The sequence below is a fragment of the Acanthopagrus latus genome, chromosome 6 (genome assembly GCF_904848185.1).
Source record: "Acanthopagrus latus isolate v.2019 chromosome 6, fAcaLat1.1, whole genome shotgun sequence".
NCBI classification, from domain to species: domain Eukaryota; kingdom Metazoa; phylum Chordata; class Actinopteri; order Spariformes; family Sparidae; genus Acanthopagrus; species Acanthopagrus latus.
This window is the reverse complement of record NC_051044.1, coordinates 12,979,125-13,003,352: the sequence shown is the minus strand read 5'-3', so window position 1 is coordinate 13,003,352 and position 24,228 is coordinate 12,979,125. Positions and strand designations below refer to the sequence as shown.

The following is a 24,228-nucleotide window of genomic DNA, read 5'->3' as shown; positions in this document are numbered from 1 at the left end:
CCTGTTCCCCATTACATGTATATACAGTATATACATATATATAGTCCCTGTGTTTCCCCCTGTTAATTGCCAGTTCGTCTTTTGTCTCTGTGCAAGCTTTCCAATAATTATTCCCAGTGATTGAGTGTTTTTTTTTTAGGGTTTCTGACTCCTGCCTATTCCACCGAATTTGTTTGCCTATCTCTGACTGACCTGCGTGCCAAGTGTACCGTGCTAAGTGAAAACTTTTACTTTGACCTGAACTCTGTGTCGAGTTGCGCTCTTGACTCTGTACGTTTGTCGTCACCAGCCGTGACACATCCGTACTTCTGACTCTGCTAGACTTTATGTCTGCTGATGGTTGACAGCAGGTCTCAGAACTAACTCACTAACTCAGAAGTGAAATTCTTGCTCACACAACAACAGTCAGGTTTGTACAACAATTTTAGGGGCGATATATGACAAGTTTGTCCAGCTAAAACCAGGCTCACGAAATCAGCTTGCTGTGTCTGGTAATGTCAGAGGTTTACAGATCGAGTCTTAAAATTCCCAAACTACTTGCAGATTCTTCAGGGCTGACCTAATAATTTGAAAAAAACATATACTGTTATGATATTGACAAGTCTGTTCTATCCCTTTAGGCGCTAACATTAGCTAGCATACCACTGTTGACAGATATTATCACTGACAGATAAAATCTCACCTCCAGTTCATGCTCCAGTCTGTGGTGACCTCATCTCCATGTTATATTTATTTATCACATATTTTAGCTTTCTCCTTGGGTTGTGTCTCACTGTAAAGCACCACTACAGCTAGTAGCTGCATTGCATCGGTCTCCATTTTGTTTCTGCTCATGGGATGTGGTACATTGCTCTCTCCAGCATGATGATCTTAATGATATTCTGTAGGGTGTGATGAAGTATTTTCAAATCATGTGGTGGCTACATATTTGAGATTACACAAATATTAGCATTTATTATGATTATAAGTGCATGATGTAACCTGATTTTTAAATTGGTTAGGATTTAAAACTCCTGAATGCTGACATATGAACAAATGTCATAGAAAAGAGTAAGAGAGAAAGAGAGAAATTGTTCTTGCATGAGCTCATTGTGAGTATAAATACATGGATAAAATGTGTTTCTATGACATTCAGCAATGTCATAGAAACACATTTCCCTCTTAACCTAGAGCAGTGCAGCCCCGACTGTTGTGAGTCTCAGTGAAAGTGTGTTACACAGCTTCTGCTGGCTGAAACTGTGCACTAATGATGTCAACAGTACAGCGCATATTGTTCAGTATGCCTGCCTGTTAATGGAAAACAATTTAATTAGTACGTTTTCATGGCAACAAGGAGAGAAAAGACTGACTATGTGTGTCGTTGTGTTGCTGTTAGATCTGAGGTAAAGACATGATGAAAGCAGCACAAACATCATTGTTGTCAAGTCCCCCCCTTTTTTTTGTTCAGGGAATAAAAAACAGAGTTGTTGCCGCAGCCAAGATGGAGTCTCTCATTATCGGTGGTGAATTCCGTTAGAATTGGCCGAATAGTGTGTCCCCTAATAGTGTCAGCCCTTGGACCAGGGCTGTTCCGACAATAAGGAGGGTTTCAGTTTTTGATACTTGTTAACGTGGATAAATTGTGAACAGGACAACATGAGGAATGAGTCCAAAGTGTGTGATCAATCAGATAGTGAAACCCTGCCTTTAGACCTGGGGACAGGTTTACAGCTAGCCATCTATCTTACAAATCCAAACAGGTAGAAATAATTACTACATGTCGATAGTGTAACAGTGCATCATTGTAAATGGTGTGACTGTTATCTGTGTTTGCAGTAGTCGGCTATTGTCTGTGTGTTTATGCGTCTGTGCTAATATGACAGTCAATCACCTATGATACAGTACTTGAGTTCAATGGCAAATATACGCAAATATATTATAGTGCCAGTTCTTTCAGTTTTGTGCATGTGGTCCACTGCTATTGAAACTGGCACTGAATGTAACTGCTGGCTACTTAACTCAGTTGCAATTACAGTCAAAGGAGAAGTTAAATATTTGTGTTGCCATAATAACTCCTTTTCCTGTGCTGGGGATATTATCACAGCAAGTGCCTACACTGTTCTCTCACATTTGCTCTCACAAGAAAAATATTACAGGGACAGAAGCACTCTTATTCCGAAGCTTAATGATTATTAGTATGAGACAACATACATATATTAGACATCAAGTCCGTTTTGCATTTGTTGAAAAATATCTAATTCTCATCAGTAGCAGGAGAATGCTTTGAAGGTTGTTACCATATCTTACCACATCCCACATTTTGACAGATTCATAATAATGTTCTCAAAAAGCTAAACACTTGACTCCTGACTCAAGAATGGTTTTAGTTTGTGAATGAGTTGCAAGTGCTATCAGGTGCTTTGTAAAGTCTCCATAAAAAGGCAAAATTACATGAGTGGACATTCATACAATCAGGAGAAAATGTCCACTTTTTCTGCAGCCTTGAACATATTATGCTGTTTTCATGAGCAACTGAAAATTACTCAGTCTTCATGGAGATGGATCTGTTGACCACGCTGTTCACACACACATTTCTCCAGATAAGGGATGTTTTGTGTCTTCATCCCATAAGAGTCAATGTTTCCCCTATATATCCCATAAGAGAAAAGCCAAATGTCAGCGCATCAAATATTTCAAAGGCTGAATCACAATTAATCTCACAAACTGCTGCTGCTTCTCTCTCTATTGACCATACACCGCCCACTCTCATTATCGGCTAACACAGCCTGCCATACATTTCTCAAGATTGGGAATGCGCATCCACATCTTTGAAGACTTAGACTTAGATGACTTTATTAATCCCTTTGGGAGGTTCCCTCGGGGAAACTGAAGAGGTTTGACAGTCCAACACAACCACATCCAACACAGATATCAGACAATTCTAAAGAGCTCTAATGCTTAACTTATCAGTACAGTGACGTAAGAAATTTGGAAACATTATTTGAATTTTTTCCCAATCACTGCACCAGATAACTTTTGTTTTGTAATGTGGGTAATATGTAATATATATGGGCTATTGGTAATATCATTTTAATTGTTAGCTTGTTAATAAATCAAAAAATATCAACGCATAAGCTTTCTTGCTCCTGCAGTCCTTCACGCTGGACCTTATCCAGGGACTAATGACTCAAATTGAGCATCTATTAGTCAATATGTTCATGATGGTTAGGAAATAACTGAGTTTCTTCTTCTTTGTTTTGTAATGATCGTGCATTGAAAAGACTGTTTAAGCCAAACAGTGGCTCATATGTATAGATTCAGTATTCCATTACATCAAAATCACCTCCTGAGGGTTCATGGGGCCAGCTTGCGTCAACAGAAGGACTTGTCAGATGGGCTAACAACTTCAGAAACCCCCCTCTCCCTCACCATTCCAACATCGGATTTAGGGGAGTTGTGTCAAAATCTAATTGTCCATCTGACATTCATGCCCACTTCACACAGCCATTGGCCAGGTGTGTGGAGGTGAGAAAGCTGGCAGAGTTAGAACTCCTTTAAGCCTACCCTCCTCTCTCTTCTCCCGCCACCAGTGGCTGTCTGAAAATGTGCCCCAGGGGGTATAATCACATTTAAATGATTATCACGTCTTCTGCCTCTCTATGATGGCAGATTTGTTGTCCAACCTCAGTGTGAACAGTTTTGTCCTCTTACATGGTTGAAGGAGCTGTGAGGTGATTTTGGCAGTCATTTTACGTGGTGTCCAGTTATGTGGTGTCAAGAATCTTTTTTGTTTGAACTCAAAATTTGAGCCATTTGCTTAAAAATGTAAAAAGTCCCAAACATTCCTGTAGTAGGATGTTTACTGTTGAAGTACCATTAAGTAATGTCAGAAGTGCAAGTTCTTACTTGTAAAAACATGAAATCACGGATGAATTGACTGATTAATCATTAGCATTGTCATGGATCCTGACTGAATTTAATACTTCTACTTGTTGTACTTTGTATTTCATGCTCATAAACAACTACAAAAGCAAGAAAGAGAAGATGAGACGTGACATAAGAAAGCTTAAATTCTGTGCAATAACAGGAAAACTAAATGTAAACTGTACGCAGTTCTTTATGGCAAAATCACGTCAACGCCTCTTTTGAACCATACATTTTAAAAATTATTGAAGAGGATTAGGTGTTGCCATAGCAACAGAGGGCTATTTCACCAGAGGTTGGGATGCTGATTGGTCTCCTTTATGGCCCTCCAAGGTATCTGTATGCCTCATGCATAGTAACAGGTTTATCTCTGGTATACTGCAGAGGACTCAGAGTGGCCCCCAACATAAACACAATCAGCACCACTAACAACGCAATCAATAGAATTCTGGTTTCTTTGTGTTACTGAACACATTGCGTTTCCCCAGTTGCCCTTTTCTATGTGACTTTATTTATAAAGAGCAGATAGTAACGGTAATTATGTTGGTCAGTCAGTCCATTGCGGGAAAAAAGCTATTGGACAAAATGAGCCGTGATGGCCTCATCACCTGTAGTTCATCTTGGTTAATAAAGCTGGAGGTTTCCCACAGTAGAAGTCAGAGTTTTACCAATCTCTTCTTAAATGTGGATCTAAAATTTGAACTATTCACTCAATGCAAATATATTATGAATAATATTCACAGTTCACAGATTTTTGCAGGACCTCCAATAGATGCTTCTATACAGATGTGCCCTGGTAATGAGCTGCTCATTAGTGGAGCCTCCTCATCCTACTGAAGAGGCCATTTCATAGAATGGGATTGAAGATTTCAGTTATTTTTACGATAAGCACATGCTGCAATCAGACTGAAGGTCAAAACGCAAGATTGGATTAAAACAAAATTGGAAATAGCCGGCATGTATACCGGGCCGTGCCCTTTTCATTGGGGATATACTGTGAGTTGATGTTTCTATCATTCACTTTCACTTATGTGCAGAATTCTAAAATGTGTCTTTTGTGATGGTGGTCATGGTTAGCTAACCAGCTAGACCGGCCGACCTCACCGACCTTTTTTTTTTTTTAATACATATACATGTATTATTCTAATGAATGGACAGTTTTATTTGTAGCTGTACATTGCTTGGAATGAATGCCATAACATCTCTTGGCAGTTAACCCCTTTGTTCTGTTGTGACAAGAGATCAGTTAGTTTTGTTTCAGCATTGTTCGATTAACCATTAAACCACCAACCTATTCTGCTGCCTGTGGCTCCCTGGATAGATTTAATTTTGTGGAATAAAGCCTCTCAAGCTGTTTGGCTCATTTAGCTTAACAGCATGTTGAGGTGTAAATTTATGCAGATAGGACAGACAGTTGCTAAGTACTGTGCTTATGTGTTTGTCTTTATAAAATGTCTGCCACCACTGACAGCGTGAAAAATAAAAGAGCACAGTCACGAAAATGTAAAGGGAAAACATACGTAGTCATTAATACACAGGGGGGATGTCTTTCCTCCTGACGCATTTAAATTAGCTGCAGAGCTAACCGTTTCTCGAGTGATCTTCAACCCTCCCTGGGCCTCAGGGGTAAAAGCTTCTTATTACTCAGTCAGTATTGACATAGACAGTACCACAAATCTGCATTCACTAACAGTCTGGTCTCCCAGGGGCAGGCACAAGCCCTCTGTTTACTTAGGTATTCCACTCAGAGACAGTATATGATATGTACCATTTTTAGAACATGATCATCATGAAAGTCGCACTATGAAACCAGCTCTAAGAACAAATTACTTTATGGATTGATTTGATTTTTTTAAAGAACAATAACTTGAAAATTGGGTCGAAATGTTGATATGTCGTTGTTTGTTTCTCTACATACTGTATACATGGCCACACATTCAAAAAACTTACTACTACATTGTTTTTACACTTTATATGAGGTAGTCATTTTTAAGTATAAGAAAAGACCAAAAGTAGTTTTTTAAAAAAGAAAGAAGAAATGGCAGTTTGAATGGTTAACTGCTCTTGAGTCAGTGGATTGTGAAAATTGTTGCATATTTACTGTCTGTTTATAAAGGAACAGATTGACTGACTAATTGTTTCACCTCTGGTCAGAACTACTTGAGATCAAGGAAAGAATGCAGCAATTGCAGAAACTAGGAAAGGGACAGTGTACTTTGTTTAACCATCACCCGGCAAAGAGGTTTTGTCATATCAACATCAGGCTTCATAGCTCACATAGCTAACAACCTTCTAACTGTCATTACTCTGTGATTACATTGCTGCGCGCGCAATATTTACAAAGGCACACGCTCAGCTCTGACATAAGCAATGGAAATATTCACAGTTGTCATATCCACACGCAACCGCTGAAACACCCTGGACCCCGGTTTCAAAAGACCACGGTTTCAGTGTTCCAAAAGCACAGTTGCATGTGGACAGAACGTAAAACCAGGAACATAACTTAACGGTTGCAAAATTAACCAGGCTGCTGTGAACAGCTCCTTAATCACTGCTGATGGGCAGATGCATTCCAATGTGTTCCTTTCTCCAAGTGCTGGCACAGCAGCAAAATGACCTATTATTTCACGTTTAATGAGTGTTGGCTTATCCAAAGCAAAATTAACCAAAACTGACATCCATGGTTTCAAGACAACAACCAACTTTTTAAACTATAAAACTATCATGTCGCATTTTGCTTTACAAGGTTGCACATCTTACCTCTGAGTTGTTTCTCTATCATCCCTCACAGACTGGAAATGCCACCGGTCTGGTATGACAAAGGCTGAGGGGTACAAGACATCAGGAGGTTGAAACCAAGAGGACCTCATTATGTCAATGAGATTGTGGCCTTCAGCTGTGAACCATAATGCGACAGATAATTCCTAATCACTGTCGGCAACATCCAGCCAAAATCGCAAGCACCCTTGACAGTGATCTCACCTGTTTGCTTATTACAGTCTGTACTCATCTGTGTGTGGGTGGGTCATGAAAAAGCGCATTCAGAGAGCAATGGAAATATTTTAACAATGAGTAGCTTCATTCCCAAACCACTGTTTTATAGTGAACTCGGTCAGCAGAAACAAGGAACAGCACTGCGTATCTAACACTTCTCCCCCGTTATGTTTAATCAGATGACAGAAAATAGAAGCAGAGAATGCAGGTGCTCATCCATGAGTGTGTGTGTGTGTGTGTCTGTGTTAGATGTTGATGGAGATAGGCAAAGCTCCACCTCCCCACCTGCTCTCACTGTGTACTCCCCTCTCCATTGGCATGAGAGAACACATGCATGAATGCAAGTACACAGACATAAACTCACTCAACACCTTTGTGTACATTTAATTTAGGCTGTTGTCATCAAACTAAATATGTGTTAATAAAAATAACACATTTTCTGTCGTGTAACCACCAACAAACAAGTAATGCCAACAGAAAAACTGTGCTTTTCTTCTCTTACCAGTTTTTGTTTGTTGGAAAGAGGACTGAATTTTGCGAGTGCTTACGCAAAAAACATGACTAATTAAAATAATGTTTATACCCCCAACACTTTTGTGAAGCAGCTTCAAATGTTGGTGCTAATCGCTTTGCATATATCAACCAGTTAAAGCCCTAGTTTAAAGTTCGAGCTTTGTCTTCAGGGCAACTGGGTTGACATTCACCATCAACCCCGGCTCGTCAGAGAACCGTGCGCCAACCGGCAGTCGAACCAACAAAACCCTCTGCCATGAGTCATATCGAAAAGTCAACAGTCCAAAATAATCTCCTCTGATGGGTATTTATGTAAAATAGATCTTAAAAATGCTCACTTGCACTCAGGCAGAAGCTGCATCCTCAATAGATAAATAGAAATGCAGGAAGGGAGCGCAAATAAAGGGAGCGGGAGAGATGTAGACAGATATGGAGAGCAAAGGAAAGAGAGCAGATGTGGCCTTTGGGCTGAAACTGCTGAATCACCACGTCTCTTCTCATTACTTCATCACATTGTGAACCCAAGGCACTTTCTCTGAAGCCACGCACAGAAAGACCGTAGCGCTAAAAGGCAGAGAGAGGCAGCACAGAGGACAGTGGCAGAGGAAAATAAAAAAAGAGAGGGGGGGGGCAAACAGGAATGAGAATGCCATGAGGGGAGATTCCCAGCTCTTTGTCCTCTATCTTTCGCAATTCTCCCCTCTGTGCTGACATCACCTTGAAAGGCCCTGGAGGAGGCTGTCTCTTCCCTCACCCACCTCAATGGGCTTGGGTCTGTTACATAAGGACTACATCGAACACACTCGCAATCTGAGTTGCTCGCAAAATACATTCACTCTTTCATCTTGCAGCTTTATTGCTGGATGCCCATTGATGTCTTTTTTGTGGCTCAGTCAGAGAAAGCCATCAGGTATTTGATAGCTCAGAGAATGAGATGTCAGACGCCGAGAGTCGTGATACCTGGGGCTGCTTATGCAACTGCCAGCTATTTTAAAGGGGATGCCAGCATTGTTTAGGGTTATAAGAGTGTACGTGCTTGTTTGGTTTCCATCAAGTAGCACAGCATGCATAATGCTAATTTTGTCTGTTTTTGATGCGAGGTAAGATGGATGTGGAAAGGGAAGGTTAAATTAGGGAACGGAAGAAGACTTTGAGGTTGGGAAAAAGGTGAAGCAAGGTTCAAAGAACCTAAAAAATAAAGAGAGAGTAAAAGCCTCATTGCTTCACTTTAACAAGATCTACTCTAAAGGTATCAACAAAAACCACTGTGAATAATATTTATGACAATGTTATAGTTCATCATAATTGACAGGCAGAATTGACCAATACTAATTGTGTGCCCATCCCTTTTAGCTCCTCCATCAATCTGTTCATCAAAATTTGCTTTCCAACTAGATTTGGTGTAAGAGGTGTTCAAAAAATATTTTGGCTGATAAAAATTCCTGATACCAATTTCTATCTGTTGTTTTAAAACTACAGTTTTAAATTTGTATCATATCACCACAGTAACCGCTAATTGCTACTAACTGTAGCTAACTTTGGCTAGTTAGTTCAATTGGCACTGCAGCAAGGGCTTCAAAAATACTTCAAAGGGCACAGCTAGCTTAGCAGTGGTTCGAAAGTAAGATGTTTCATTGATCCTTTATTGATCCTTTGTTAAGGGTTTCCCTATACAGTAAAAATGGAACAGGACCTAAATGATAACACTGCCAATGATCCTTGATTAAGTTAGAAGATGGTTGGGTCTGGACAGGTTTGAGATACCAAAACACAAAGTAAAGGAGGTTAAAGACATCAAAGTTTTGTGATAAAATTTTGTTTGCAAATTTCTATAGATATTACAATAATATCGTTAACGTGAATATGTTTCGTGATAGATATTGTGACAGTCCTACCTGTATCAAACTGGCATAAAGATGCTGCCAACTGGCATCTTCAATCTAAGTAATCAAACATGCTCATTTTGCAAAATAACTTTCATGATTTCATTGAAAATGAAATGCAGGATAAAAGCCTCTTAATAAGGATTCATCTGAAGCCTGGCTTCAGGCTGATGCTTTCCATTCAAAGGTTTTCATGCGTAGAGATACAAGCAATGTCAAACTGACAAGCATGTCCTCTAATTACTGATTAATCAGAACCTTGCATTGATATGAACCTCATATACAATTAGAACAGAGCAGAAATTTCCACTGATATTTTTTTGTTTCGAGTTATTATTACTAAGAGCCTCTGGCCTGGCTCTTTGCTGAGTGGAAAATCAATAACATTTAGCAGAATGCCTCTCTTGCCCAGATGCTTTAAGGGAAGCTCTGTCTGCTCTAGCCTAAAGAATTAACATTAATATTTATGTTCAGCTCTTTGGGTGAAATATTGTTTGCAAACAAAAAAGTGTCAGTCAAGTTGCAAATTCATTGCATTACATTTCTTAATTGATAAATTATATTACTTACTTGGCATCATACAAGTTGCCCTTGCTTGCAACACACTTGTATTTTACTAAGCCAAGGACATTTACAAGGGCATAGGCATGTATTTTTACATCAGCTACATCTATCTATTATATTTTAAAGCATTCGCTTGCACACATTTGTCTGTTGCCAGTCCTTCCTATTAACTTCTGTGGATAGTAGATCCATAGTCAGCTGACTTTTGTTGTCCTGCTAACAAAAATAAACATGTAACAGTTTTACCAGACTCCTCAGATCACGTTCTGTGTTGGTTTGACTCATCCGTCTACCTCCATCTCTACCCTACATGAACTTTCCTCATATTTTAGATTTCATTTTTTTATGCGCGGTATATATACTGCTGATGTGTGGTCATTACATATTTTGTAATAGTATGATTACATTAAGCAAAACCATGCATTTAAGTGCAACTATCTGTAGACTGCAGTGTCTCTCACCCAGACATCCCCACATCACAACGGTGGCAGCCGTTTAATCATGAGCCACCAAAACAATCACAGCGAGTGATACAGGATTATCATAATGTAGAGCTGCCATTCACATTCAGTCAACATGATGGAACCTCAGACACTCATGCATGTATGCATGCATAATACACTGTTTTGGAGATAATCCTGGGCTCACTGGGTTGGAAATCCTGTTCACTGCACTTAACAGTTATAACAATTCACAATTAATTGTATGTTCCAGTGTCTGTAGCTCAAACCATACTTAATCAGCGGTACATGGTACCAGTTTATTTTCAGATGCCAGTATTAAACTAGGTACTGTAGCCAGACAATATTATGGCATTGAAATGCTGACCAATACCTCTTCAAAGAGATTGGAATTAGTGCCAAAATGTCTAACAGTGACACTGCATTAAGTTACATTTGCATTTTACATTTTGCAGACACTTAAATCTCAGGTTCAGACACCAGAATGGCAAAATCCCAAGGAAGGATACATCCATAAATGTTCTGTGCAGTAAAGTTGTTTAAATATATCTATATATCTATATGACAAAGATTTACTGTACAAGAATTGGAAAATCTATTTTAATATTTCTCAAAATGCATTTTCATGGAAGCTTGACAAACAAATCTCAACTCACAGTCCACTTGCACCCCTTTCACACCGGACAAGAAAAACCCACTAACTCCAACTAACATCTGGCTTTGTCTTCAATGGGAAAGGGTACAATCTGCTTTCATTCCCAGTTCAAATGACTCTGCAGTGATCATCTGTGTTAATAAGCTTCAGCTCCAATCAGAATTGATGGAAACATAACACAAGAGAAGCAAGACTGCTCACTGTTATTGTTGACATCATAAAAACTATTGCAAAACAAGTTTAGATGTCCCCTGGATGCAGTCTGATTAACTATATCTGTGTGTTTGCGTGTTGTCAGACTTACTGAAAAATGTTTTCCCGACAAGCAAAATTGACATGAATGCCAAGTATCAAGTTGGAACAACAAAACACTTAGTGCAAGTTGCTAAATGTTACATGCAAGAAAAATGAAAGGCAAACTTGTCTACTGGCAATGGGGAAGGAATAAATCACATATTTTTAGCAGGTTTACTTGCAATTTAAATATCCGCATACAGGCACAGAACTTGTGGTCTAAAATTGGTTTTAGTCACATGTTGTGGGGCTTTTGAATCACACTGTCTTTACTAGACATATTCAGATGTCACTTAACTTTAGACTTTAAACTTCAATCTTGACCTTGGAAACTGCGACAATTTCCACTCAAGGTCTACTTACTCCTTTGCTTTGCTATGCACTGGACCACAGCACACATTTTTTTTCTGTGAGAACACTCCATTTTACGTTAATACCAACAATCATTGCGGTCTGACAATACTACAGAACGTCCATTAAATCAAAAAGGTAAAAAGTGTCTCCTGCGGCCACCGCCGCTTTATCACAGTCATCCAATACAAGGTTGACAAGATAAAAACCAGACCGAGGTAATGACAGCAATGACTGGCTGTAAAATCCATCATCAACATCCACACAGAAAAATCTTTACAGCCTGAAAATGTGATTTGCAGGAACAGAAAGCGGTGAGTGGGTTAGCAAGACTATTACAGAGCTGAGGGCTTAAATTTCACTTGTAGAAGTAGATGTTTTATTCAGGGCTACATGCTCCTGTATGACAGTGTATGACGTACAAGTTGATAGCGTAAGGATAATATGCTGTTGGCTAAGTTGTGCTGTCAAGGGATCGGAGCACTTACTCATTGCTCTCTAAACACCCACACATTCACATTCGTATGAACATGCTCGCACACATGGCGTCATAGAGGCTCACATAAAAATATAAAAACAGAGGCAGGTGACCGGGCTGGATGGTGGGATGTGTGAATACAAACCCTGGAGAAAAGCTCCTCTGTCTGTTCAGATTATAAGAGCTGTTTTCTATTTTGGGATCAGCTTCGGTGAGAGGGGAGAATACAGTTTAACAAAAAGACTTAGAGCACAGACAAAAACACAGAATAGGATATGAGGATGAGAAAATTAATCCAAGATCAAATCAATCATAATTATTTGTGTCAATCAGCATAAGGCCACTTCACCCACGCAAGAAATCTTGTTCCTTCTTGCTGAATATTTATCAAACATCTTTTACGCCAAAATCTGTAGCTCATCCCAAAATCTCAGGGACAGTGTGTCAACACGACCAGCGAATGCACCAACTTCCATCAGTCGATTGGACTAAACTCAACAATCATTAATGTCACTTGCATCTGACACTTACCACTCATGCTGGGGCTCATCGATGACCAACAGGATCTTGAACTTCTTGGACAGGGAGGGAGAGGGCGCCGACTGCTCCACAAACCCGGCAGCGGATGCAGCTGTCTGTTTGACCGCATTGGTGATGGAGCTGAAGGAGCTGAAGAAGCCAGAGGAGCCGCCGGAGGAGGAGGAGGAGGACTGGGCCTGTTGAGGCTGCTGAGCAAGCTGGCTCAGGCGGCGCTCCTGAGTTGCGGGCGAGCTGGCTGGAGCCTGGGCTGGTGCTGGAGCTTTGGTCGGGGACTGGGCAGGGGCAGGCGCCGTGGCTGGAGGTGCCCCCTGCTGGGAAGGGGAGGTGGCAGTGGGGGGAACAGGAGCAGGTGGGTCAGGCCTCTGGAGATCTGTCATGTATCCATTGGGCAGGTTAGACATGAAGCTGCTGTCCGAGAGACGGCGACGGAGGAAGTTCATGATTGCGGTTGAAAGGTTGGTCTCTCAGTCGATGGGTTTGTGTGTCTCTTGATTTTTTTTTTTTTTTTGGCTGTGAATGGAGTCAAAGCAGCGACAGGCAGAGATGGGTACGGAGAGATCAGAGGTCAGGAGATGAAAGACAGAGAGCAGATCTGTCCAAATGATCGAGGAGGCGCGGGACGGAGAGCTGCTTCTCTGTTGGAGCAATGAAGAGCAGGGGGGGACAGAAAAACGGATGTATGAAGCAATGGATTCAGCTCTGGTCCAGTCTTCAAGAGACAGCTCTCCAAAGCGCAGCTAAGCCAGCAGGACGGCGCGCGTGTATGTGGTGGTGGTCCTCCTCGAGAGCCTCACGCCTCCACACAAAATGTGCGTGACGTAAAAGAGTGTGTGTCTGAGAGAGAGAGGTGTGGTGTCGCCCCCTTCTGCGAGGTGCTGCTGCTCTCCCCCCTCTACTCTACCTTCCTGCCTCCTGAGCTGCTGCAAGCCGAATGCGCTCAAGAGATGCTGCTCTCTCTCTCTCTCTCTGCTTATCTCACCCGCTCACTCACTCACGCTCCCTCTGCCCTTTTCCTCTTGCTCGCTCTCACTCGGCACGCCGTCTCCCCCTCCCCCTCCGCTCTCCTGTCATCATCCTCCTACATCACTGGCTACGTGTGTGTGTCGTGCTGCAGCCTTGTGGTGCTGCGTGCCGTGTGCAACCACTGGAAGGGGTTTCCTGCTAGTGTGCATAAGGTGGAGTTCACAGATGGAAACACCATCCACCCTGCTCTGCAAGCCCCACCTCCATCTCCCGCCATCCCTCCACTCGTCTATCGTTTCTACCCTCCTCCTCAGTTTCCCTTTATCCCTTTTCCCTCCATTGCGGGCTCATGGATGCGACAGAGAGTGTAGCACTGAAAAAATACCCCCCACAGAGAATGCACACGTTTGTATTTTGCACCAAAAGCATCGGAGGGCAGGGTTGATCTGTATTCATTCTCAATGGGATAGAAGCCCTAGCAGAGGTCAGTAGGAATATAGATGTATTATTCTCTCATGGTTTCCATCGACTGACTTAATGGGTGATATGATTCCCTCTGCTGGAATGTGTTGCTCTTTATTTATGTGTACCGTTCTGCAGCCTGAGAAAGCTGCACATGGAGGTAATGGCAGTTAATGGCAGCCAAGCTGGAGGAACCCCTGTAGTGATCAGGATGATTTTCGATGCATATTTCATCCATCATCCTTTGATCTCTCTAAGAGGATCTGGCATCAGCATGTAGAGTCACTAATGGCACATTTCTCTGCACAGCCAGTTAATACACAGTTTTAGCAAACCTCCATTTCCTCGCCAAACACTTAAAAACATCATCCTAAAATACATCTGTTAAAGATACAGTTTCTTTTTCTGCACTACTCCACATTATTTGTTTCCGTGTTGCTTTCACTTCTACAGAGACTTCTTAAACAAATATCCCCTCCCCATGCCGGGCTTTATTACACATTCACTATTTCAGGGCATGAGTGTAGAGCACGATTCCTAAATGCCATCAGCAGCAGCAGCCGCAGCTGTTTGCTCGCGTCACTTCCAAAGAAAAAAAAAAAAAACGGGGGGAAAAAAAGAAAAAACAGTCAGAAGATGACAGAACAAAGAGGGAGAAAGACGATTATTAAACTGGGGAGAAAATCCCACACATGTCTGAACCACACTCTATCTTGGCTTCACGCAGAAATTATTTCCTCGGGGATATAAGACAGATATTCTTCAAACCATGGATATCTGAAACACTGACTGTTCATTCACCGTCATGCTTTGAGATTTCTGAAAACTAGCAGGTTTCAATACAGCACTGATACGATCTCAATTGATGGAAATGTATTCATTGACCTTTATCCCACTGAAGGGCTGCTTTTCAGCTTTACTCTGACACACTCATCCGGCCATATCTCTTTTGAACCTCGGCTATTTATTTTTGAATAACTCATATTTGGGGGTTTTTACACAATACATTATCTCAATTTGCAGGCTAGAAGATTGTATCGTGTGTATATATCTATATATATCAATATATATAGATATGTATGCACCATAGTTAGCCACAAGCCTAAGCACATCAAACTGTGCTTTTAAATGCCCTTAGGGTGCATCTAAATGTATATAGTGTGCAACGTGATGGAAAATGTGCTGATGGAAGAAAAAAGATGAACCGCGTTGTCATAAATGAAACGCCATGACCAAAGAGATATGTCCATGCGTGAACTGTTCCTCGGACTCAAGCGACATTGTGCTAAAAGTGGATTATGATGATGGAATTTTTAAAATATAAATTAACCAGTTTTCAGTCCTCAAAAGAGGCTTGCATAACATGCAGGATGCACATTTGTAGCGAGTCACGATGAGTCAAATCCAGTAGGGGTGGGGAGGTTGGGGGGGGTCAGTCAAGCAGAAGAGAGCCGGGGAGTGAGTCACAGCCAGGGCTGCGGTGTGAACGGTAGCGGCATCCTAAGCTCATCCTGGCCTACATGTTTCGTGACACACATACAGCACACATTTCAAACAGCCATTAAATAAATCGTGTGTGCATGAAATTATGCTGATAACAGAGTCGGGCAACTTGTGCATCAGAATCAAGTGTATTTTTCATCCTACTTTCTCCCCATTCTCCCTACGCAATTATAACATACATAATATCATAAATCTGAAAAAGGATTATCCCCCAATGTTTCTCGTGTTCACTTTCCTTCTCTTCACTCCTGTTAAGTGTGGTGTAGCTATAGCTCAAAGAGGAGAGCACGATATGATCTGCCCTGTGCTGCTGCCTTGGAGGAAACGGAGAAAGGATACGCAAACAGCACATCCACAACGTCAGCAGCACCACTCATCTGTCAACACATACATGTGCGTATATGCTACAGGCACAGACTCAGATAGATGCACACATCCTCACACATACACACACACTCAGACATGTATGCAAAAACGCAGATCTGACATACAAACACAGATAGCCCTTCTGTTTGTTTGTTTGTTTGTTTCAAGTGTCATCACTGTTAATAAGGTTAGCATACATGCATATACATACACACATTTTGAGTAAGTGTAGATAACTGGATTCATTATTTTGCATCAATGAATACAATAAATAATTCTATTTAAGACTAATTTCTTCAGTACTTAATCTGTTAACGAAATCCTTTATCAGCAGATGAAGGATTTTAAAATATAAAACAATTTTGTTGGAGGGTAGGACGCTCACACATTTCATGATTTTTATTGTTTGTGTGTGTGCACAGGCCTGGTCAAATGCTGCTTTGGGGGATTTGCAACAGATAACTCAGCGTGTGGGCGAATATATGAGGGTCAAACCTCCTGTGGCTTCACTGGCTCTATTTCGAAAATCCATGGAAAATCTAAACACTTGAGCTCTTTGCACATCTGGTAACAACAGTGGGTGCTCATGACATGCTGTAATACAAGTTACAACCTCAAAAATGTATGCATAGAGTTGCAAATGATCAAGTTTTCGATTAATTATTAATTTCAATTTCAACTCAATCCAAGTGTTATTCAATTGATAAATGACTTTTTAATTGACTAGCCACAATGAGGCATCTAATACTGAAGTGCAGACGTGAACAAATGGAAGGTGGCACTGCAGGCAGTAACATCAGATGCACCTACGGTTTAATTGAAAAGACAGGGGGCTCAACGTAGGTAACAACAGGGCTATGACAGGGCAGCGCTATTATAAAGTTACACACTAGGTCTTACAAAGGTAGACCTTCACAGAAGTCATCTCACTGTGCCTCCGGCATTAGAAATGAGTATGGATGCCAGAAACATCAGAAAAAACAAGAAAAACAAAGATTAAACTGTATATCTGCACCTTTGAAGCTGCTGTGGGGAATATTGTGGATTCAGTTGAGCTATTATAAAGGATAGCTCTCTGAATGAACTTTAACAGCGCCGTGTCGATGGATGGAGCAACAAGATTAAAACACCCACACACAACTCTATATCTGCAGCAAATCCCCCAAAACACCATCAAACCAGCTTTGTGCGCACCACACACACACACATGCACAGACACAGCAAACCTTACTTGTTGAACACGTGTTTATATTTTTTAGCTAAGCCCAGTTGTACTGTATATTTTAGGAACAACAGATAAAACTGAAGATTCAAAACTGCCATGGCAACAAGTAGGACAGAAGTTGGTTTGAGAAGCTCAACAATAAAAGCTCCACATAAATACGCATATTGATGATGAGCAATTCACAACACAAGAAACTATGACCATGGTGTCACACAAAGCTCAGCGTAGCAGGTGACAGTAACAATTTAAGAACAGTTCGACAGGTGGATGCTTGGATGGAGGTGAGGCTTATTGGTTATCATATTAAGCTGGAGGCGAGGCTCATCAATGGTACCAATAGCAGTAGTTACAGCAAAGCTTTCAGCAGGCGAGGCCGAGCAAGACAGTGAGCAGATCACTGAAATATTAAATAAGATGGCATTTTACAAAGGGTCTGTTGGATTTTACTTGTAAGTAATTGTCAAAAATTCAAACCCCATTTAACAAATGTATTGTCTTTTGCTTTAAAATGCCACCAACACATTTCCACACGATTGTGACCTGGCTGAAGTGCAGACTACACCAGCAGCACCACATTTTTCCTCTGAGGGAATCAACCTGATTTAAATACTTATTTACACAGCAGTCACCTGTGGACGTTCAGCCAGTCCTTAGTTTCAAACACAGGAGCCTGGTCAGTGACTCTATAGCTCTAAGTTTGACACTGTAGGTAAGCATTTTGTTAAGTGCCCCGCTTGAGCGGTAGTATGAAGAGCAAAGACAGAGTTGGGTGGAGCTTGGGGTGGGTCTATGGGTCACGCATTTTACATGTGACATATGTTCCATTACACAAGTTATCAGAATCAGAATCAGAAATACTTTATTGACCCACGGAAACTGCTTGTGTTCCAGCTGCCCGATTCAAAAGTCTTAGAAAGAATGCAGAAAAATAAAAACTATATATAAGCAAGAATAATAAAAATATAAGAAATGTACATTCTAATATACAGTGTAATAACTAATGCTACAGTTGAAATATGGGTTATTGAACATTTTTTGCCATAATTACTGCCCATTATTTGGTTTGTCAACTCAATACAAACACAAAAGAGAGAAACAAAGCGTCCACAGTCTTCCTATTGACTCAGTGCCTGACAAGAGGAACTGAACAGTTTGATGGCCACAGGAAGAAATGATTTCCTGTGGCACTCTGTCATGCATCTTGGTGGGATCAGTCTAGTGCTGAATGTACTCCTGTGGATGACCACCATGTCATGGCATGGATGACAAGATGACATGCAACTTGGAAAGCATCTTCCTCTTTGACACCACCATCAGAGAGTCCCGCCCCACCCCCACAATGTCAGTGGCCTTGCAGATCAGTCTGCTCAGTCTTTTGGTGACCACTACTAGACTGAATGTAGTTATTTAAACCTAAAGTATGATCTCCTCCTATACCTAGCCAAGTGGTTTTGGCGCCCAAACCTAGAGTAGCAAATATTGATTTAATGGCAATTTCACTGACACCAGACTATTAATATCAACACTGTCACTCAGTGTCTAATTTCAACAGATGTTTTAGTCCAGCTTCCACTTGTTTCTGGCTCCCTATTATGAATATATTGGACTTACTCCATGCTCAGTGACAACACAACCTTCAGTGGAGTAAGAAAGGAAAGGAAGCTTCTGTTTGTCTCCTCTTATGGGGCCCTGGGGCAGCCGTGCATCTGCTGAAGTATGTGTCTGCTTCTGTGGTTTATGGTGCATTTTCTTTTGATGTTCCCTCACTAGGCATGGGCAGCAATGGCAATTGCCATGGCAACAGGCATGCGAAAGCTGAAAAGATTCTCATAGTAAGTGCGTGTGTGTGTGTGTGTGTGCGCACGTTTGTATCAGGGTTTTTGCCACACACGCAGTATATGTGCAGGCTAGCACATTACTGTCAGGTGAGCTTTTGTTATAATCTGTCTTCCCTTTCTTGTAATTTTATCATCATATGCCTGCTGAACTCAGAGACTGATGGGTATTTATATTTTAACAGCAACCCTTAACTGCAGGCTGATGTGCACTCTGGGTCGTTGCCAGCAAACCTATCAAAGCTGTAGATATCTAAATTAATTGCTCCTGAGGCAGCCGCTCAAAAGCAGGGTGAGGCACTGTAAGCTGTAAATCATGTGCCACTTTCAGACTAATACACAAGATGCATTGCTCGAATCGATTTTAATTGGAAGATCAATATGCAATCATTGCAATCATTGATCCACTTTAATTAGCTGTTCTCCTTCCAAGCAAAAAGTTACAAAGGCAGCCTTTGCTTTTCATTCCGATCACTTCAGCCATTTTCACACTGGCCCACACAAACACTGTGAGGAAAGATTGAGGTGTGATTGAGGGATTCTCACCGTGATTAGCAATATATACTTACAAGCCTTTGTTCCTGTCTACTTGCAACCAGTTTACTGTTCCTTTGAAAGCTTTACAGAAGCAGATGAGTGGTTGGACTATATACTAGAAAAGCTGTGAAATCAGGAAATTTTGCCTCACTAGGTGTATTAAGACCACTACCCCCTGTGCCTAAATGATGCACTGGAAATAAATTAGCAACACTGAGCACAAATGGTGCTTAAGTCCTTCATTTCCACATATTAACTATATTTTGTGGTTTCCTTAAAGAGGCTATGATACATATTTGATACATACGTATTATATGTATCAAATGAAAGCAACATGTGAAAGGGCTCGTAGTGATGAGCTTATTGGGAATTATGCCATATAACTGCTGCTCCTAGCTCACTGTTGAGTTGTCCAGCCTTGCTGTTTTGGTTTACTCTCACGGGTCTCATTATCAGCCACAGCAGGCAGCTGTTTTTGGTGAAGAAAGCCTCTGTTCCCCTACCTGCTCAGCACTTAATGGCAGCCAGACACAGTTAGCGACAAGCTGGTGAACATAGTGGAACATTAAGTAGCTTGAGCCAGATGGGAGAGACAGATATTTCCCTCTAGACTTGGTGGACACAAAACATAGCTAAAGGAAAGTAAATATTGGACTTTGATTCGTCAGGTGGCCAGAAACATGAAAAAAAATCTGTCAGATCTGAAAATTTGCAATGGTGGGTCAGTGTTTGCAAGTTTAAAACAGCTCTAAATGACATTTTTCATCATTTTTCATATTGTTTTATATCAACAATGGAAGAAAATGTGTTTTATACAGATAGAGACATAGAGAGAGAGGCCAACAGAGAATTATCATCCAAATCTGAATTTACCTTAAGCTGACTTCAGGTGGAGGTAGTGAAGAGTTGACATCTGATGGACATTTGGATAGATATTTCTTAAAACTTTCAACGATACACAGTGGATTCTCTAGGCCTGGCAAACATAAAACCTCCTAGGCTTTCCTCTTCTGGGTCATTCTGGACTGGCGCCAGACTGACACATTAGACCCCATCTTCATCTTACTGGAGGATGAAAGATGCCATGGTTAGCTCCCAGTTGCCGTCCCTTTCACGCCAAGCTAAACACAAATGGATGTCAAGCCAGACTTTGCTTACCCTGCCAAGGGGTGTATGGGGAGACAGTGCAGTGGAGTTGCTAATTAGTTGAAGGTCAGGCACAGTGATCTTGGGGATATTGGAGGAAGGAATCTTTACAGCTACACCCATGATGTTCAAGTGAGGCTTTAAACACCACATTTTTGGTCTTGAATCTGGCTACACTAGCCCTCAGTCCTGAGGCTGCTCCTCTCCTGCCTTGGTGGACTGAATAGCAGCATAAAACTCTTGCAGGGGCTCATTAGGGCATCAGTTTTGTAGTTGTCAAAGTTGGAAGCCATTCATTTTTGAGCATGCGCTCAAGTCCCTCAGTGTGTTGACTGCCCATTCCGATGTTGTTGTTCTTTTAGATTGTATCCTCTTGGTGTTGCTTCCTTGTGCCATTTCTTCCTTTTCTTTTCAATTTTCCCTTTTTCAGCAGCAACCTAGTTTTTACTTTACTTTGTCACTTATCTGCCATGTTGTGAAATGGCAAAGACAACAATTTCATCATCTTAAATACCATCTACCCCTGACGTAAGTAATACAGTTGTCCTAGCAAGTGAGATGTGCCTCCATGGTCCTTTTCAAGATAGATTTAAGTGCAAGTATATAAAAAAAATCAGCATGTTCACTTTTTTCTGGCTTTGGTTGTGCTAGCTGAGGTGTGAGAATGTGCCAACCGGAACAAAAAATTCTCAGAAGGAACACTGGTGGCAGGTGTGGCTAGAAAGCCTTTATGCTGCCCTGGAAAGCTGGGGAACTATCTCCTGCGTGGCCACTCAACCACTGCAATGAAGCCTCATCTGCTTCAATGGGTGGAACAGACATATCTTGATCTCTGGCTTACCTGTCATAAGAACACACACATGCAAACAACAAACAGAAACAATTGTTAGCAATATTATTATCTGCCTTTTGTTGGTGTTATATTCACATACCATACATAAGTCAGATCAGTGGGGGGTGTTTTGGAGTGATTTGTTGATACTCACTGAATAACCACATCATGGATAAATGACTTCAGTGGCAGCTCCAGAGAGGCTAGCTTAGCCTTCAAATTTCTCACGAACCCCTTGACAGGGCGGCAGCAGGCTCTGACAGCATCTTTTGCATATTTGCAGCATTATATGTAGTGATGAACAGTAATTGCTCTTCGTTGATTCTCCATTTTCTGAAGCTTGTTCTCAACAGTATCAATGATGTAATCAGCAGTGCGGTCCTCTGAAGTTTGAAAGGCCAGGTTTTCCAGCTATTTTAAATGGCACCATGTCTTTAGATATGACATCCCAAGCATATGCCAATGCTTGATTAAGACCTTTCACGCTTTTTGAAATTTGCATTTTGTTTTTGCCGACCATCTTTGGTTTGTTGGTTTCCCAGCAGTTTCTTTGGGTGCTGTTGGACAGACTGGAAGAAGAAAAAGGATGTTAAATGAATAATGAATTCCTCCAATAACAACTTTCACTGATTTAACTCAACCTTATCTGTAATCAATGAAGCCCTCTCTACTTATGTTCATTTTTTCATTTTCATTGAGCACATCCTAATAAATGAATGACTAATGAAAACTAATAAATCATTCAGAATGGTGCAAATTAGAATAGACTAAATGGAGAAAACAATAACAGACATTAGCATGCAGTCCTTATTCCAATATTTCCTGTGAAAATCAAAAATATAACAGTAACTCAGGGGTGGGTGATCTGGCCATAAACTAATCAAGGGAGGATAACTTCTGATTCACAAGTAATACAATACTTGAAATTTACCTTGATAAACTTCTCATGAGTCTTTTTTTTATCGCTTTTGGTAATAAAAAACATATATTGTTCCATCCCTATCCAAGTAAACCACAATGATTATAAATTGTAGGCAGGAAGAACAACCTGGATACTAGCAGCAAGCATCTCAAGCATTATTTCGATATGTACATGATGCAGCATAGGATGAACAAATAGAAAATTAGCTTTTTTAAACTTCTACTGGTACTATATTGTTTCTGAATTACGCAAGGGTGAATGAGCTTGTTCGTCAGGAGGATTTAGTGACCTTATTAATATTCATTTGGCTGAAAGATGGCTCTTGGCAATTATGGAGAAGATAATATTTATCCTGCTCTTGACAATCCCATAATGAGCTGCAGAGATATTGCTCACCGTCAGGAATCTACATTCAGTATTAACTCATTCAAATAGATGTGAGCATTGGGCCAATAAGCCAAGCAACTGATGCAGGGGTGAAGACTGATGATGGCCTCACAAGCTTTTTGGCTTTAGTGCTGCTGAAGTATTTTAAAATGAATCTCACAGTCAAGATTCATTTCACTTTCACAAACGTGCTTTTAAGCATTTTGCTTAAAGCAAAATTAGATTTAACAAGCCAACGTCAAATACAGTATAAAGTGATGTTTCTTTTCTCTTTTCATGTTGGGTATACGTACAGTACACACTTTTCTTACAGTTTCTTATAGTTTCTCCAGAACGTCGAGCCCAACACACTGCTACTAAATATGAAGGTCTGGATCCTGATGGCATGAATCATCATGATCATGTCAGAATGATTTGATTGTTATTGATCTTTTACAAGATGTGTAATGCAGTACGAACTTTACACAGAACAGATAACTGAAAACAAACCTCACTGAATAACCAGCCCCTACTTTTATGGCATCTGTTCTATTCTCACAAAAACAAAAAAAGTAAGAAAAGAAAGTGCCATCATGTTATATTATTACTCTGGCAAAAGTGAAAGTCACTCAGTGTACTTAAGTGTCAAAAGCACATGTATATTTAACATATATTTACATGTATGTATGTATGTATGTATGTATGTATGTACTGTATACTGTGTTTCATAAAATTATCAGCATAGACAAATATCAGATTCAGTATTCAGCATTTTTAAAATGTTTGGAATCAGCGTTTTTTTTTACGCAACATGTAATCTGAAAAGCTTTTAAGTCAATGCAGTGAGTAAAATATATGATAATATTTGCCACCAAAATGTAATGGAGTTAAAGTATAAAGTACCAGAAATTGGAAATACTCTAGTAAAGTAAAAAGTACCTCAAGAGTGGACCTCAAGTACAGCACTTGAGAAAATGTATTTACTTACAGTCAATCATTGAATAGTTCCATTGTATTCAAATTCTCTCATATTTATGATAAACTTCAGTCAATAGAAATGGAAATATACATATTTTGATAGTACTTTCACACTGTTTCATACGGTAAATATTGACTGCTGCTAACGCACAGTTATCCATAGAAAACAGAATTACCTAACGTTCACCTAGCTAAACTTGGTCGACAACCACCCTCTGCTGGCTGAATTTAGAGCTGATAAAATGTAAGAGTTTCCCTCCAAGTATCCACAAGCATGAGTTTTCTTTCTAATTGTGATGTAACGACTGTATCTAAGCATAGAAGTAGCTACGTACACAATAACTCACAGAATTATCCTTATGTCGGCTTTTTACGGCAGTTAAACATCTGAAGTCGCTGACCTTGCATTTCTGACTCAATTTCCCATGAGCCTCCAGCTCGCAGCGCGCTCTGTGAC

General features: G+C 40.6%; 1 protein-coding gene across 1 annotated transcript in view; it reads right to left on the bottom strand.

Moving 5' to 3' along the window:
- Positions 1 to 13,076, bottom strand: part of syn2b (synapsin IIb) — an 84,957-nt gene extending 71,881 nt beyond the window's left edge. Inside the window, exon 1 of the mRNA XM_037100797.1 lies at positions 12,628 to 13,076. Coding sequence (XP_036956692.1) covers positions 12,628 to 13,076 — 449 coding nt within the window. The remainder of the gene's footprint in view (positions 1 to 12,627) is intronic.
- Positions 13,077 to 24,228: the final 11,152 nt, after the last annotated feature.